The sequence below is a fragment of the Dermochelys coriacea genome, chromosome 1, assembly GCF_009764565.3.
Source record: "Dermochelys coriacea isolate rDerCor1 chromosome 1, rDerCor1.pri.v4, whole genome shotgun sequence".
NCBI lineage: Eukaryota > Metazoa > Chordata > Testudines > Dermochelyidae > Dermochelys > Dermochelys coriacea.
Genome location: NC_050068.2, coordinates 253,677,508 through 253,692,222, shown reverse-complemented (window position 1 = coordinate 253,692,222; position 14,715 = coordinate 253,677,508). Strand labels below are relative to the sequence as shown.

The window sequence follows — 14,715 nt, the reverse complement described above, 5'->3', positions numbered from 1 at the left end:
GTTCTGGTAGTAAAATTAGATATTAGATAACTCTGAACACAGGTATGAATCAATGTAGAACAGGAGACCATTCCTTTGTTTTCCAGATTCACTCTTGCAGCAGATGTTTGTAGTTCGGTTTTTAGGATCTATGGCTGTTCAATCAGATGATACAAATGAGGTGATTTATGAAGCTATGAGGCAAGTGTTGGCTGCTCGTGCCATCCATAACATCTTCCGTACAACTGAATCCCATCTAATGGTCACAACCAAGAGTCTCAGGTAGAGTAAAATTCTTAACACACTCCTTAGCCCTACTGTTCTGTTTTCCATTTGAGGTATCTACAGGCGACAGCTATTTTTAAATACACCACCTCTTTTTCCCCAAAGAGTAGGAGATTTGCACATATGGATCTCTACAGACAGAACAGCAAAAGTTTGAACTGGGAAAAGCCCCACTCTTACAGGCATTTTTTTTAATGATAAAGCTAATTGTGTCACTACAGTGGAGGGGGTTATAGCATCCACACTGTAACCATTGCCTTTTGTAACGGATCAATGACTGGGCCCACCACTCAGATCTCTTTAGAGCGAGAGTGTAAGTTCTAGCAATAAACAAATACAAAAATTGCTCCAGCATTATCTAAAAGTTTGAAATTGGGGTTTTTTCCTTACCTCGGTGGGCCCCAGCTCTGGGGATTTGCTTTTGTGGAGGACTCCACTCACATTAAAGTGGGTCCTTTCTTGTCTCTCACAAGTTAGAGATCATCCCATCCAAGCTTTCAGGATGCAGCAAGGCTGCATGTTACTTCAAGAACAGTATCAGAGAGGTCAAGAAAGATCACCTCTGTGCAGATACTCTTACTTCACTTTGAATTTGAAACACAATACTGCAAAATAATCACTTGTCCGGTTTTTATTGCTTTAAAATAAGTGTCAAAGCTGCCTCCCCATCAAAACTTTCAGCTAGGAGAGCCAGTGCACAAGTCAGGTCGGTCTCTCGGGGAGAAAAAAAACTTTATTTTCGATGTTTTTATTAATTTGATAATGTACAATTACAAACCTGTCTAGTACTAGTTCATGGCACATAGCATAGGAAACTTGGATAGCCTATCAGAAAGGCAGCATGGTCCAGGACAAAGGGCACTAGGTTGGGAGTCAAGGGAGCTGAATTCCATTCCTGACTTTGACAGTGACCTACTGCAAGACTTTAGGCAAATCAATTCAAGTGTGCCTCAGTTTCCCCATGTTAAATAGGTATAATGATCCTCTTTCTTTTGTAAAAGGTTTAAGCTATATGGCCGAAGTCATTACAGAAGTTTTAAGTAAGAATACTGAGCACTTCTTATAATTGCAGGTTAATAGATCCTCAAACCCAAGTTACACGAACAACTGTAAGTAATTCTTTGTGTTGATAGTAAAGTTTAAATAATTGCAACATCTTTGATTGTTTCCCTCTGCACTGATGACATTTAATCCCAGAGAGGATCAGTCTCCCAATCTAGTTGACCTTAAAGTTCTCTAATGTGCTTTTCAGTTTGAACTTGCCAGTGTGACGCAGTTTGCTGCCCATCAGGATAACAAGAGACTGATTGGTTTTGTGGTCCGTGTCACTGAGTCTCTGGGGGAAGAATCCATGAGCGCGAATATTTTTGAGAGCAACACAGAAGGCGAAAAGGTCTTGTGATTGATAATTTATATTTTATTTTTATACAGTTTATTAAAAAAAATTAATCCTCATGTCTGTCTGCCTTTAGGAAGCCTCCTATAGAGGGAATGTTACAGAAACAGAGTCAGCTGGATTCCTTTATTCTTAATCTAATGATTGAGGGAAATGAGATGGCATAAGTCCAGGCACAGAAAAAGAAAGGAACTTGTGTGAATGCTGATGCTACTATCTGGGGCAGAGGTGGGCAAACTATAGCCTGCGGGCCTGTCCTGCCTGGCCCTTGAGCTCCCAGCTGGGGAGGCTTGCCCCGGCCCCTCCTCTGCAGCCTCAGCTTGCTGCACCACCAGCGCTCTGGCCTTCTACTGCTGGGCAGCGCGGTGGCGTGGCTGCAAGCTCCTGCTGCTCCAAGTGGCATGGTAAGGGGGCGGGGTGCAGTTGGATAGGGGATGGGGCAGTCAGGAGACAGGAAGCAAGGGGAGGGTGGGGGAGCAGAAGGGGGCAGGGGCCAGGCTGTTTGGGGAGGCACTGCCTTCCCTACCTGGCCCTCCATGCAGTTTTGCAACCCTGATGTGGCCCTCAGGCCAAAAGTTTGCCCACCCCTGATCTAGGGTCTTAGGAGTCAGTGTCCAGCACCAATGCTGGCAAAAGTAAGGTTGTCACCTGTGTTGTGACAGCTACGTTTAAGTTGTTATATGTAGTTTAGTTGGAGCCGTGTCAGTTCCAGGCTATTAGAGAGAGAAGTTGCATGAGGTAATCTCTTTTATTGGATCCATGTGTATCGGTGAAAGAGACAAGCTTTCAAGCTACACAGAGCTCTTCTTCAGGTCTGGGAAAGGTCCTCCCAGTGTGACAGCTAAATGCAAGGTGGAACAGATTGTTTAGCATAAATAACACACATTCTAAGGGACCATTCAAGACCTGAAGAGCACTGTGTGGCTCAAAAGCTTGTCTCTCTCATGAACTGGTAGAAGATCTTACCTCACCCATATTTTCTCTCTAACTACCTTTAAGGAAAAATGAATTGTGGGATAGTGGGAGTGTTAACTCATTTCCTAATCTCCCAGACTTTACAACAATTTAGAGAAAACAAGGCAGAATATGTCTCTGGTTTGATACTAATGGATACAGCTGCACGAGATAACAGAAGGCTGTACAAAAACAAGTAGATAAAGATGGGATGGACAAGCCCACCATTTTGTTCTGCATTCTTAAGACCACTACTGATGTAGAAGAGCTTTTTCATTAGTAACTAAGGCCCTGATCCACCTAAGTTAGGCACCTGCCTCCCAATTTCATGCTGATGTGGGTGTTTCTTTCTCTCTCTCTCTCTCCTGTTGAAGTTGTTCAACTTTGTATAAATAATTAGTCATAGAAGCAGAGAGACTGGAGCTTAGTCTCCCACCTCCCAGGTAGGTATCCTAACCACTGAACTACAGCATCATTCTCTCTTGCCCAGTGACTAAGTATTTATCCAAAATGGAACAGCTTCAACAGGAGAAATTCATAGATACTAAAGTCAGAAGGGACCATTCTGATCATCTAGTCCAACCTCCTGCACAGCGCAGGCCACAGAATCTCACCCACCCACTCCTACGAAAAACTTCAGGAGCCCACATCAGAATAGCCCACAGCTCAATAGTTAGAGCTCTGGTGAGAGATCCTCTTCAATCAAATCCTCTCCCCCTCTGCCTTGGGGCGGGGGGCACGGCCGATTGAACCTGGGTCTCCCTCATCCTTAGTGAGTGCTCTAACCATGGGGCTAGAAGTTGTGAGGTGTATATCGCCACCACAGCCTCCAGCTGTTCTGTGCGGAGTGAGGTGGTGCGTAATTCCTTCTCCCAGGAAGCAAGTTAAGTGCCTGATTCCAGGCAGCAGGTTCCTGCTTGTGAATCACAGGCAGAGCGAGGCACATCCCTGCAGCCCGGAATTAGGTGTCTATCTTCATGAGAGAGTAGTTCTTAGGATGCAACCCTCTTAGGTGGCTCCCTGCCTAGCATGCTGGCTTTTTGTGGATTGCATTCTTAGACACCTCTCTCTCCCCATTCTTTGTACAGGGAGTTTAGTGTTGTGGAGCTTAGTGGTGTTTCTGTGATTTCCCAAGCATCTAAAAGCTGAGTGTCATAATGCTTTAGGTCACTAAGGGTCCATTGAAGCCCCTAGTCTTTCCATTGACTTCAGTAAGCATTGGAGCAGACCCTAATTTTGTAAAACAGATGTGAGCTGTAGCTCACCCAAGCTTATGCTCAAATAAATGTTAGTCTCTAAGGTACCACAAGTCCTCCTTTTCTTTTTGCGGATACAGATTAACACGGCTGCTACTCTAAAAACAAAACATATTTAGACATCCATTTCTATAACAGGCTTTTTTTTTAAAAAAAGATGCTTTTGCTACATGAACGGTCTCAGATGATTTTTTCATTCATGCTTCATACAAGTTAGTTTTTAGTAAAACTTAGCAGATTTTTAAAATCCACTTACATTTTTTTTTTGCAGATTTGTTATGCAATAAGCTTGGGAAAGGAAATTATTGAGGCTCAAAAGGTGAAGTATACTTGTTTTATTTTGATTTCCCCTCACCAATCTCTCATTGTAATGCTCATTTATGTCCCATAAATTTGACTGCACTGTTTGGCTATCTTACAGCGTATATAAAACACAAAACAATGTGAGATCTGAAGACTACTGCTGCTACTGCACAGTGAACACAGACATGCATTTAACTCAATCAGCTAAACAGCACAAGTTTACATTTAATCTGATTCTGTACCAACCTAAATCAAATTTTTATTTATATAATACATAAAAACATGCGCAATTGTCCGCTGCAGGGAAATCCTTGTCAAGTTTAAAAATATGCGCTCTAAGTTAGTGGAAAAAGGAACCTAAAATTGAGCTTCCCGCATTCATCCTTCACTGTAACTATCCCCAACTCTTCTCCTCTGGGCTGAAAAGTTAGGATGTGGTTTTTCCACCCAAAAGAAGTGAAAGTTACAATTGTGAAGATTCATATAAGAAAATCATGATTTTCCAAAATTTTCCTACACGTTTCTGATGTCACAAGTTCCAAAACAAGTTAGATGTATCAACAGTTTTCTCTGGAAAAAATAGTTTGCACAATAAGCAAAAGTACCCTTCTCCCAGAAAACTGGGTAAATTCATTATTTCTTCATTAGTTGACAAGTTACCCACCACTTTCACCAATTTTTTCAAGGGCTGGAGTAGTAATGCTAGGCAAGAGCAGCAAATGAAAGCTCTAATCCTGAAAAGTCATGTGTTTAATTTTATGCACAAGTAGTCCTACTGAACTGCAAGGGCTTTGTTTGTTTCTCCAGGATTGGGGCCAAAATCTCATTTACATAGAGTGCTAATTTTAAAATCTCATGCAGAGAACACAACCTTGAACAGAAGTTCTATATGCTTAAAAAAACACACAGCTTGTTGAACTTAGTATTCGTTAACATCTTCATTTCAGGATCCAGAAGCACTAGCTCAGTTAATGATGTCCATGCCACTAACAAATGATGGAAAATTCAAATTATTGAATGACCAATCAGAGGATGGAGCCATACCTGAAGAAAGGGGGGAGGAGTCAGAAGCATAAACTTTTCATTCCTTGTATGTTGGTTGGGAAGGGGGAAAGCAGGGTGTCTTTTTTGCAAAGATCTCTGGTTTTCAAGTGTTTGTGCACCCCCTAGGCCAGATTCTCTCCTCTCTTACACTAAGGAGTAACTGAGTGTAGTTTCTCTTGATTTGGAGCATGGAATGAGAGCAGAATTTTGCCTTCTGGGTTTGGAATAGCTGACAATCTTTTGTAGAATGTTTCAATGTTAACCCCTTGGTGCTGGCAGTCAGCTGAAAAATGCTGACTGTTCAAAGCAAAAGGTTAATATCACATTCATACACTTTTGGTTAGTTTGGAGGTACTGATCACCTTCTCATTGACTTGAGTTGGAGTTATGCTCAGCCTCCCTGAAAATTAGGCCACTGTAGAAATTTTGTATCCATAGTCATCAGTAATTTCTATAGTTTGCATGATATAGTGTATCTGAACGAAGGTTAAGAAAAATGCACTATTTACTTTATTTGTAAATGAAGTTTTCTAGTTTCTAGTGTACTTTAAGTGTAACAAGTTCATCTTTTGTGCTAGTCTATTTACAAAACTATTTGATAAACACTAATTTTTTCCTATTAATCTATTTTTGTATTGCTCCTAAAATAAGCTTACAAAATAAATTTAAGTGCCTATTCATCTTCATGGGGACCACACTTACTCAATTACAGAATGTATAAATCCTGGATATAAAAACTCCTGGATTTGTTAGTTTTAAATACAACTAAATGCAAACAGAATCCAGAAATAGTCAAGGAATTTGCATGTTTGTGTGTGGTTTTTATATGGTTAAGCTTCTTCAAAGCAGCAGCCATGGATAAGGGTCAGAAGTCAATATGTCTGTAGCATTAAGTATGGATGTAAGTTTAACATTAATTTTATGGTGAAATATAAAGTCTGATGGTCTGCAACAGTCTTCAATTAAAAAAAGTTTACCAATAAAATGCTAGATTATAAATCTGTGGTATAGTGACTGGTGTTTTCACAGAGCTTGCCTGAAATGAGGCACTTTGTGCACTGGCTAGGGAGTTTTCTCCAGTTTCATTTGTAGTAAGTTATACAGGACTTGCTTGTGGAGGTTTGGCCATTTTGTGTTGCATAGTCGAGAAGCAGCTGGTCTGTCAGATCACTGAAGACTGTATGCAGAGGCAAATACTTGAGACAGACACCACAGGAAAACCTTCTAAAACTGTCCGAGTGAGGAACCCATATAGCATTGGTTCATGCTGTTCTCTATATCTAGTTTCATTTAAAAAAAACTTAGCTGATTGCTTAGAACCAATTAAATTAGCTTTTCTGATCATAGCAAATATAAGGGTTGGAAGGAACCTCAGGAGGCCATCTAGTCCAATCCCCTGCTCAAAGCAGGACCAATCCCCAATTTTTGCCCCAGATCCCTAAATGGCCCCCTCAAGGATTCAACTCTCAACCCTGGGTTGAGCAGGCCAATGCTCAAATCACTGAGCTATCCCTCCCACCCTCGGATACTAGAGAGCTTAAGGTTAACTAGAACAAGACAAGGAGGAGGATCTTCTAAAATATCTTTGCAGATGCCCATTTTGCATGGAATCAGTATGATGAAGGCTGGACACCCATCATTGAATGTTTGAATGTGAGTACCATGCAAGTTAATTATAATTAGAGCAAATTACTTCTCCAACCCTCTGTATGGATTTGTTCACTTTACTCCTGCCACACAAGCACTGCTTTGTAAGAACAGCCACACTATTACCTATTTTTATGAAAGGAAAACTGAAACCTGCTTACAGAACTATGAAGACAAAAAATTATAGAATGATTTCAAAATTACATTTATTAACTTTCTGTACATAGTGTACTCAGAACCAAAAAAAGAGAGGTAATAAAATACCCTTTTTGTAAAATGAGTTAATAATACATGTTACATTTGGTCCTTCATACCTGAGAAATTGAACTTTACATTGGATGGCCATTGATGACACCCATTTTCAAATTTCCCTCTAACTTACAGAATGCAGTAGGATCTCAAGAATCTGCACTTCAGCAAGCCATCAGCCTACAGATATACACTGGAAGCATATTAGCTGCTCACTGAAGTGTAGACAGGTCAGCTGTTAGTGGAGCCATCACAGTGGAATCTCTTCCCCCACCCCAAATTGGGCCAATGGAAAGGGCACATGAGATTAATCTTGCATTCAGTAAGACCCTGAAATCAGACTAGAGCACATACTAGATGCAGACTTCTCCCCCAGTACTGCTGTTGTAGGGGAAGGAAAATGGGGGGGGGGCAGAGGGATTTGTAAAGCTGGGCTTTGTTGCTGCTTGATTGGCTGCCATATTCTTCAATCAGGAGAGGGTCATGGGCTTTTAAAAGGGCTGTTACTACACTTCTGCTTCCTGTGACACTCAGCCCAGCTACAGGAATAAGTGAGGGCAATTGCTGCTGCATTCTTGCAAAGACAGGCAGCTTTCAGCAATTTCCCCCACTCCCCCCAATTCCTGACTGAAAGGAAAAGGGGAGCTAATCTATCAGTCCTCAGCAAAATGAAGCCAGCCATGGCCATCCTTGTTCTCTCACTAACAAGGGCTTTTTGGAGTGAAGTGGCAACAGCAACTTTCCAAGTTTCTGCCTTCTGCAGCCCAGAGCCTCACTTCCACAATCATGCAAGAGCTGCTGGGCCAGGTTTTCACTGTAGTAGCACAGCAGGCAATTATAATCCCTAGTAAAATGGATGGATTTAATGTGGAGCTCTCCTGCACTGGCACATGTGGGAGTGTGCCCGTGTTCCAGCTTGAAACTGAATGAATCCATACAATGGTTGCCCCCATTAGTGAGATTCTACTGCATAGGGAGATGTTCCAAATATATTAACTACAATCCTATATTAGCAAGAAGAGTTATCATTGTACATATGTATATATTCACACATACATCCACATATGCTACCTCTAAACAGGGTACTAAAAATAGCCTTCAGTCCTTTGTGGAATTTCAGTCACTGGAACCACACTAATCTGTTTGCACTGTATAGATCAGGCATATACACTACCCAAGATTAACTGTGAAGTATTAAGGGTTTGTAATAGCATTCTTCCAAATGACAGGGCAAAAGGAAAAGTACAGACTTTATTATAGCATAGATATGCCATCAATGTACATGTTTACATAGAGTCAATCTACTGGAGAAGTGAGAGACTCTCTAGCCCCAGATTCTTCAGACCCCCAAGAACCTGTGAACTATAGGACTGAAGATTGTTCTGGAACAGCAACATATGTATATGCACATACAGGAGCAGGGAAGTTAGCAGTAGTAGCAGCACTGCTGAAAATGTTTTCTATTGGCCCAAAGAGGTCAAACTAGACACAAATAATTTAAAATAATTACAAATTAAGTATGAAAGTCTCATCGAAATAAAACAGCACTTCAAACAAATACAAATTAGGGTATGCAGCACTCTTTAGGGCCATCTCAGCAATTATGACAAATTGTAAATAAAGGATTTAATGAGTGCAGCCAAGTAAACGGTTTGTGATGCTTCTGCATCATGGTTTCAGCATTAGGGGAAAAAAAATTCTATGCCAGTCCGGTCCCTTCAATTTCAACAAAACCTCATTTGTCCTAGATTTCTACATGAATCAGTGACTGATTGGGGGGCAAATATCAGGTGTGTCACACATTATATTTGTCATATACATATATATAATCAATGACCAGCTTTGGAGTAATTATGAAACATTTATAAAACAGCATCTTGCACTGTAATTAGGAGATGAGACTGGCAACTGTGGTCCAATAAAACATACCAGATGTGCCAAAAACTGCACGTCACAGTTAAACTAACTGACGTGTTATTTAGCTAGCAAGGCATTGTTTTATATTCTGGGCGATTAAAACATAACAGTATCTTTTCATAGTTAGTGGTAACTGGCACTTAATGTTAAGATAAGTCTAGCCATTTGCTTGAATCAGGAATCTGGATAACTTGTCTAACTCTTGCACAATCTACAAAACTAGTAAGCACATGTTTAAGTTATACAGAATTCTCACAGTGTACAGCAGCTTTTATAGCCTGCAGTGCAATTATTGTTGATCATAAAGCATGTAAGACTATATTTGGACAACACAAAGGGTGTAACAGACCTAAAAAGGTAAGGAGATACAGACTTGAGGCTGAAACTTGTGCTTAGGTACTACAGCATTCATGAAATGTAAGATCACTTAAATATTCAGACACCCGTTCATACAGTGCCTGGTCATAAGAGGAAGCGCTAACTCTGGTTTTCTCCTCTCTGAATTTCCTTACTTTTGTAGATGAAAGTCAGGCCTTCAGTGTAAACCTAAAGTAGTTTCATTAGCTTAGTTTTCCTTTGTCTCCCCTTCTTTGGTATGAAAGAAGAAAAGGCAGGGAAAGTGAGCTACTGAAGGGGCCCTAATCCCTTTAGGTCAGATGATATGCCAGTGGATCAATATCAATGAAAGATACAGGCTTTGAGATATGCTAACATTAATAAGGGTTTCTGAACTGTGTATCAGTCTCAATTTACATTCACAAGGTATGCAGAGCATCATTATAGTGTGGTATGTGACTACAGTATTAAGTGCCACATATGCTCTGGATATGATGCATTCCCAGCACCCAAATTATTTTTCAGACAATAAGATACTAGAAATGCAAATTATGTCTGTCTTTAAGTGTTTTTCCTGGTTGAAAAGATCAAAATGCCCTAGCGCTAACCATGGAACAAAGGCCTACAAGGTTTTTTAAAGTGATGTTTTAAAGTTAGAGATGCAAGAAAACATCTGAAATTAGTAAACTAATAATTTTGATCTGCACTTCTGTAACTTAAGAAAACAATTGTTCCTAAATCAAGGTTTTACATGCTGCATTTCAGCTCAGAGCAAAATTCTGTAAATAATCTAATAAACTCCTGAAAAATAGGGTTTTCCAAAGGAAATACAGAGACACAGTCAGCTATAGCAGCCCAGTGGGTACTACTACAGTATTGTACCATTTTCTATTGATTTTAACACAACAGGTAAATCAAATCTAGAGATTTTATCCCTACAAAAAGTTATTGGCAAGAACAGGATAATGAATAATTCTGATAGCTCATACAAATAACGCATACCAGCAATATCATTTCACAACAGGATCTGCAGGGGCAGCAGTGGAGAGGTCTCCATTGCTTGTTTTAACAGATTCTTCTACAGAAGAAAAAAAGAATTAAAAAGAGAAGTTGAAACTAATAGATATGTTATATTTAAAACAATAATTTGTTTTAACCAGACATTGTGAAAAGTAAGCTTGCTGTATGCCATGAACATTCCAGTTCTATTCTCTGGACTGAGATATCCTAACTGACTGTGCAGCAATAAGGCCCTGACCCTGCAAAGCACTTGTGTGCACAACTTTGCTCCTGTGGTTAGTCCCAGTCAGTGGGACTACTCACTTGAGCGAAGTGCTGGAGTGCTTTGCAAAATTAAGGTCTAAACACTGAAGGGAAAGCCTGTGATATTACTTCATTCAAAGCATTTCAATTTAGCATAAACTTTCAAGCCTTGACTACTGCAGAACACACTTTGCACATGATTGGCAAGTTTACCATGACTATGAATACTTACCCTGAAGTGTCTTTTAGAGGAATACTCTATATAATTGTGGCTGGTTAACTCAAAGTTATCACAGTATTTGTCTTTTTTTTTTTTTTAAAGTCTGAATAGTAATTTGAGCATCTCCACTCAGAGTGAATAGAAATTTTAAAAATGTACATGACAAACTAATGCTATTTCATCCTAAAAAAAGTTTCCTTAGTGAACTAGCCAGCTTCCCTTGGTAGAAATAATAATGGATCCTTTCAGGACAGTCCCCTTGTTCTGTTTATTTCCTTGTTGTTTCTGGCACACTTACAGTGGCACATTTTATTTACATTTTTTAAATGAAAAATTGTGTGTGTTTTTAGCCAAAAACTCATAACATCTGTGGTAGGAACCTTCCAGAACTACAGACAGGAAGTTTAGGTTGTATTACCTTTAAAAGAGGCATTTGCTGGCCAAAGGCTACTAATTCTGTTTTCAACTTCACTGCATTCACCTGTGTGGGATTAACTATAGCAATTTTCCTAAATTCCTTGGGACAACCATATATCTACCTCACAATCCTTGTGAGCACTTTCCATTTTTTAAAGAGATAGGCTTTCAGCCACACATGCTAACTCTCCCTGCCCAAGAGAGACTTTAGAAATTTGTGTGGTAGGATTATTCTCCTGACACTGAACATATATATAGCCTACTAATGTTAATTGGGCGCATCACCTAAACCATGAATCAACAATATACTTCCTAAATCCTATATTAGCAGTTCGTTAGCCAAGACAAAATACATTGTGAACATCTGCATGTTAGAAGTATAGTATGTTCAAGCCTTTATCTCCCTACATGTTGCCAATGATATTTGTATGAGAGTTAAAAATAGTTCCTTAATCACAGCTAAGGCTACAATTTAGTCATGGGTATTTTTAGTATAAGTCATGGACAGGTAATGGGCAATAAACAAAATTTCATGGCCTGTGACCTGTCCCTGATTGTACTATAAATATCCATGACTAAATCTTAGCTGTGTGGCTGGCTGTGGATCTGCTCCAGCAGTGGCCAAGGTGGTTCTCCCCACGGCCACCTGAGCAGCTGTCCCTGGGGCCAGTTGCTTGGGTGGCCCTGAGGTCAGCCACAATGGCTGCTGCAGAAGTCACAGAGAGAATCTGTGACTTCTGCGACCTCAGTGACAGACATGGAGCCCTAATCACTGCCACTGAACTGTAGATAGTAGCAGTGATGAATAATGCAAATGGAACTCCTTCAAAGAGTTTACCATAAAGACAGTGGAGGGGAGGAGTTTACCATTACCAGACTGGTGCTGGTGAGAATGATAATGCATTTAGCCCATTAAGTGATGTTACTGTTATCTGCCTTCCTCCCCCATCAATGGCTTTTGGGCTCAATAATCCAGCTTAAAATTCACTCCACTCCAGATACCACCATCATCAGCTGTCCTTGAGTCCTGGATCACCATTAGGCTCTGACAACAATATCTGGAGTTCTGCTGAATCAGCTGACAGTAAGAAGAATGTAGTTACACAGGACAAGGAGATAGTGCCCCATGTTGAAGTCTGAGCCATATTACACAGTAAACCACAAAATCCTAATCAGGGTATCTCTGAAGACACAAGAATGTCAAGATCTGAAAAAGTTCTATAACATTCACTAACCTTCTCTCTCTCTCTTTTCTTGGTTTTCTTCTGCTGCAGATTTGTCTGCTCTAAAAAATATTCTTGCACTGCTTAGCGAGAAATAAAGCAGTTCAAACTCCTAATGAAAAGTATTGAGACAAGAAAGAGACTTTCAGTAAGCATAGTATATCACAGAATTATTATCTACAGCATATGTGAATTGGATCTGCAGAAGCAGCTAAGTGAAAGTCAAAGTCACTTAGGTGCTTTTGGAAATCCCACTTTATACATTGTTCACATGCGTTTTACAAAGCACTTAAACTGGCCAAAAGAACTTTATATTAGTGCATTAAATAGATTAAGTCTTGTGTCACGTGTGTTACTTCTATACATTTGAATTACTGTTTTTCCATGTTACTTTACAGCTATAAGAGGTGGTATTACCTACATAAGGCAGAAAGAATTGTAATTTTTGTGCCTAGAAGTTAAAACTAATATATTTCAAAAGATACTGAATAAGGCTTGCCTTTCCTTGGTTTGATAGCTGGGACATTACTCATCTTCACAATTCACAGAAGTCATAATAGCCAATGCTATGAACCAAGCTCCTTTGACTCTCTATACACAAACATATACATCATCATATTGTTTATTGCTACCTACCTCCTAATTCCATCGTCAGTCATTCTCTGTCAAGTTAGCCATCTATTATAGATTTCAAGCTCTTAGGAGCAAGGTATTTCTCGTCTAACACATCTTAAAGCACCAAGCACACTTTCAGCATTAAATATATAATTAATACCACCCAGCTCATCCCTTCTATAGAGAGGGGCATTTTTTTGTGCTAGGCAGCAGTGAATAGTTTAATGGTCTCTACAAATTCTTGATAGTGCTTTCTATAGCTCTGTTAACCAACTGAACCAAGACAAGCAAATGTGGAGTTCAGTACAAATCATAACTGGAACCATAATGTACCTGTAAACAAACTTCCAGTCGCTTGTGAGTAAGGTTCATAGTCTGTAGTAGCTTTTCATCTTGATTAGTTGATTGCACATTCTGTTGCTTAGCTACTGCTCTTATCTCCTTCACATACTTCTCCCTGACTGACTGGAACCAGTGAAGTGAATCAAACTCCTGGTACTGATTCAAAAGCTTTAGAATGTAAGCCACACCTGCAGTCATTAACAAACCATTTACCAAAGTCAAATTGAACAAATTGAACAAACGAAGGCACATATTCTATATAGGTTTCAGAGTAGCAGCCGTGTTAGTCTGTATTCGCAAAAAGAAAAGGAGTGCTCACGAAAGCTTATGCTCTAATAAATTTGTTAGTCTCTAAGGTGCCACAAGTACTCCTTTTCTTTTTGCATATTCTATATATACACCCTTGAATATCCTCTAATATCTGTATTGGGACTATTCACTTTACATGCTACATTACAATTAAGTCTTAACTATGAAGCTATAATAAAGAACAAGTTTTACTTTGTAAAACATCACAGCTAGATGTGCTTTTATGCATGCTCCCCTGAAAATAAAAATGTTGAAATAAATAAAATCACTAAAACACCCAACGAATGATGAAACAGACTTGTGTAAAATTCCATTTTCCTGTGGTGAAGTGTTGTCTGTCCTAGTAGTGCGCACAGAGAAGTAAGAGAACTAAGTATTCACCATTGAAACTGGAAAGCAATAATCTACACAGGTCAGTCATGCTGAAGTAAGAACAACTCAAATTTTAAAATCACAAATAGTGGGCAATGCTAAACATAAAAGTTGTGGCAAAATTATTATTTTGTAAACTCTTAATCACGCCAATTGACTGGAAGATTAGACAGTATGGTCAAACTTACCCATGGCAAAACCATCATCAGTGAAAGCTGCTCCACCTTTGTTCTTTTTATTCAGCTTCTCTTTACAGCTAATTGAATGTTCTACAAAGTTGAGAGTCTGAAATGAAGGAAAAGCAGTTGTCCCAAAGAATGTCATTTCAGACTTTGTCTACACTAGCACTTTTGTTGGCAAAACATTTGTCAGTCAGGGGTGTGAAAAAACACACCCCTTGCCAACATAAGTTTCACCAACAAAACCTCCAGAGTGGACAGCGATAAGTCGACAAGAGAGCTCTCTCCCACCGGCACAGAATGGCTACAGGGAGACCTTACAGCAGCGCAGCTCCAGTGGTACAGCTGTGCCGCTGTAAAATCCATAGTGTAGACATAACCCGAGAGTAAGATTTGGGAAAATAAAAGG

The 14,715-nt window shown here is 39.7% G+C and overlaps 2 protein-coding genes across 9 annotated transcripts in view; one reads left to right on the top strand and one right to left on the bottom strand.

Annotated features, from left to right (window-relative positions):
- The window catches only part of APPL2 (adaptor protein, phosphotyrosine interacting with PH domain and leucine zipper 2), a 91,775-nt gene that overhangs the window by 47,858 nt on the left and 29,202 nt on the right, over window positions 1–14,715 (top strand). For 4 of the 6 annotated variants that reach the window (XM_043519564.1, XM_038387756.2, XM_038387800.2 and 1 more), the window contains 5 exons: window positions 87–261; window positions 1,337–1,373; window positions 1,517–1,657; window positions 4,142–4,189; window positions 5,121–6,216. In XM_043519564.1, the coding sequence (XP_043375499.1) occupies window positions 87–261; window positions 1,337–1,373; window positions 1,517–1,657; window positions 4,142–4,189; window positions 5,121–5,249 (530 nt within the window). In that variant the 3' untranslated portion in view covers window positions 5,250–6,216. Of the gene's footprint in view, window positions 1–86; window positions 262–1,336; window positions 1,374–1,516; window positions 1,658–4,141; window positions 4,190–4,291; window positions 5,068–5,120; window positions 6,217–14,715 lie in introns of those variants that run through there. The other 2 variants (XM_043519573.1, XM_038387778.2) reach the window with 2 other exon arrangements.
- Window positions 7,059–14,715, bottom strand: part of WASHC4 (WASH complex subunit 4) — a 61,795-nt gene continuing 54,138 nt past the window's right edge. For 2 of the 3 annotated variants that reach the window (XM_038387703.2, XM_043519556.1), the window contains 4 exons: window positions 14,316–14,412; window positions 13,438–13,634; window positions 12,502–12,601; window positions 7,059–10,444 (listed from right to left, as the gene is read on the bottom strand). In XM_038387703.2, coding sequence (XP_038243631.1) covers window positions 10,377–10,444; window positions 12,502–12,601; window positions 13,438–13,634; window positions 14,316–14,412 — 462 coding nt within the window. In that variant the 3' untranslated portion in view covers window positions 7,059–10,376. Of the gene's footprint in view, window positions 10,445–12,501; window positions 12,602–13,437; window positions 13,635–14,315; window positions 14,413–14,715 lie in introns of those variants that run through there. The other variant, XR_005290678.2, reaches the window with a different exon arrangement.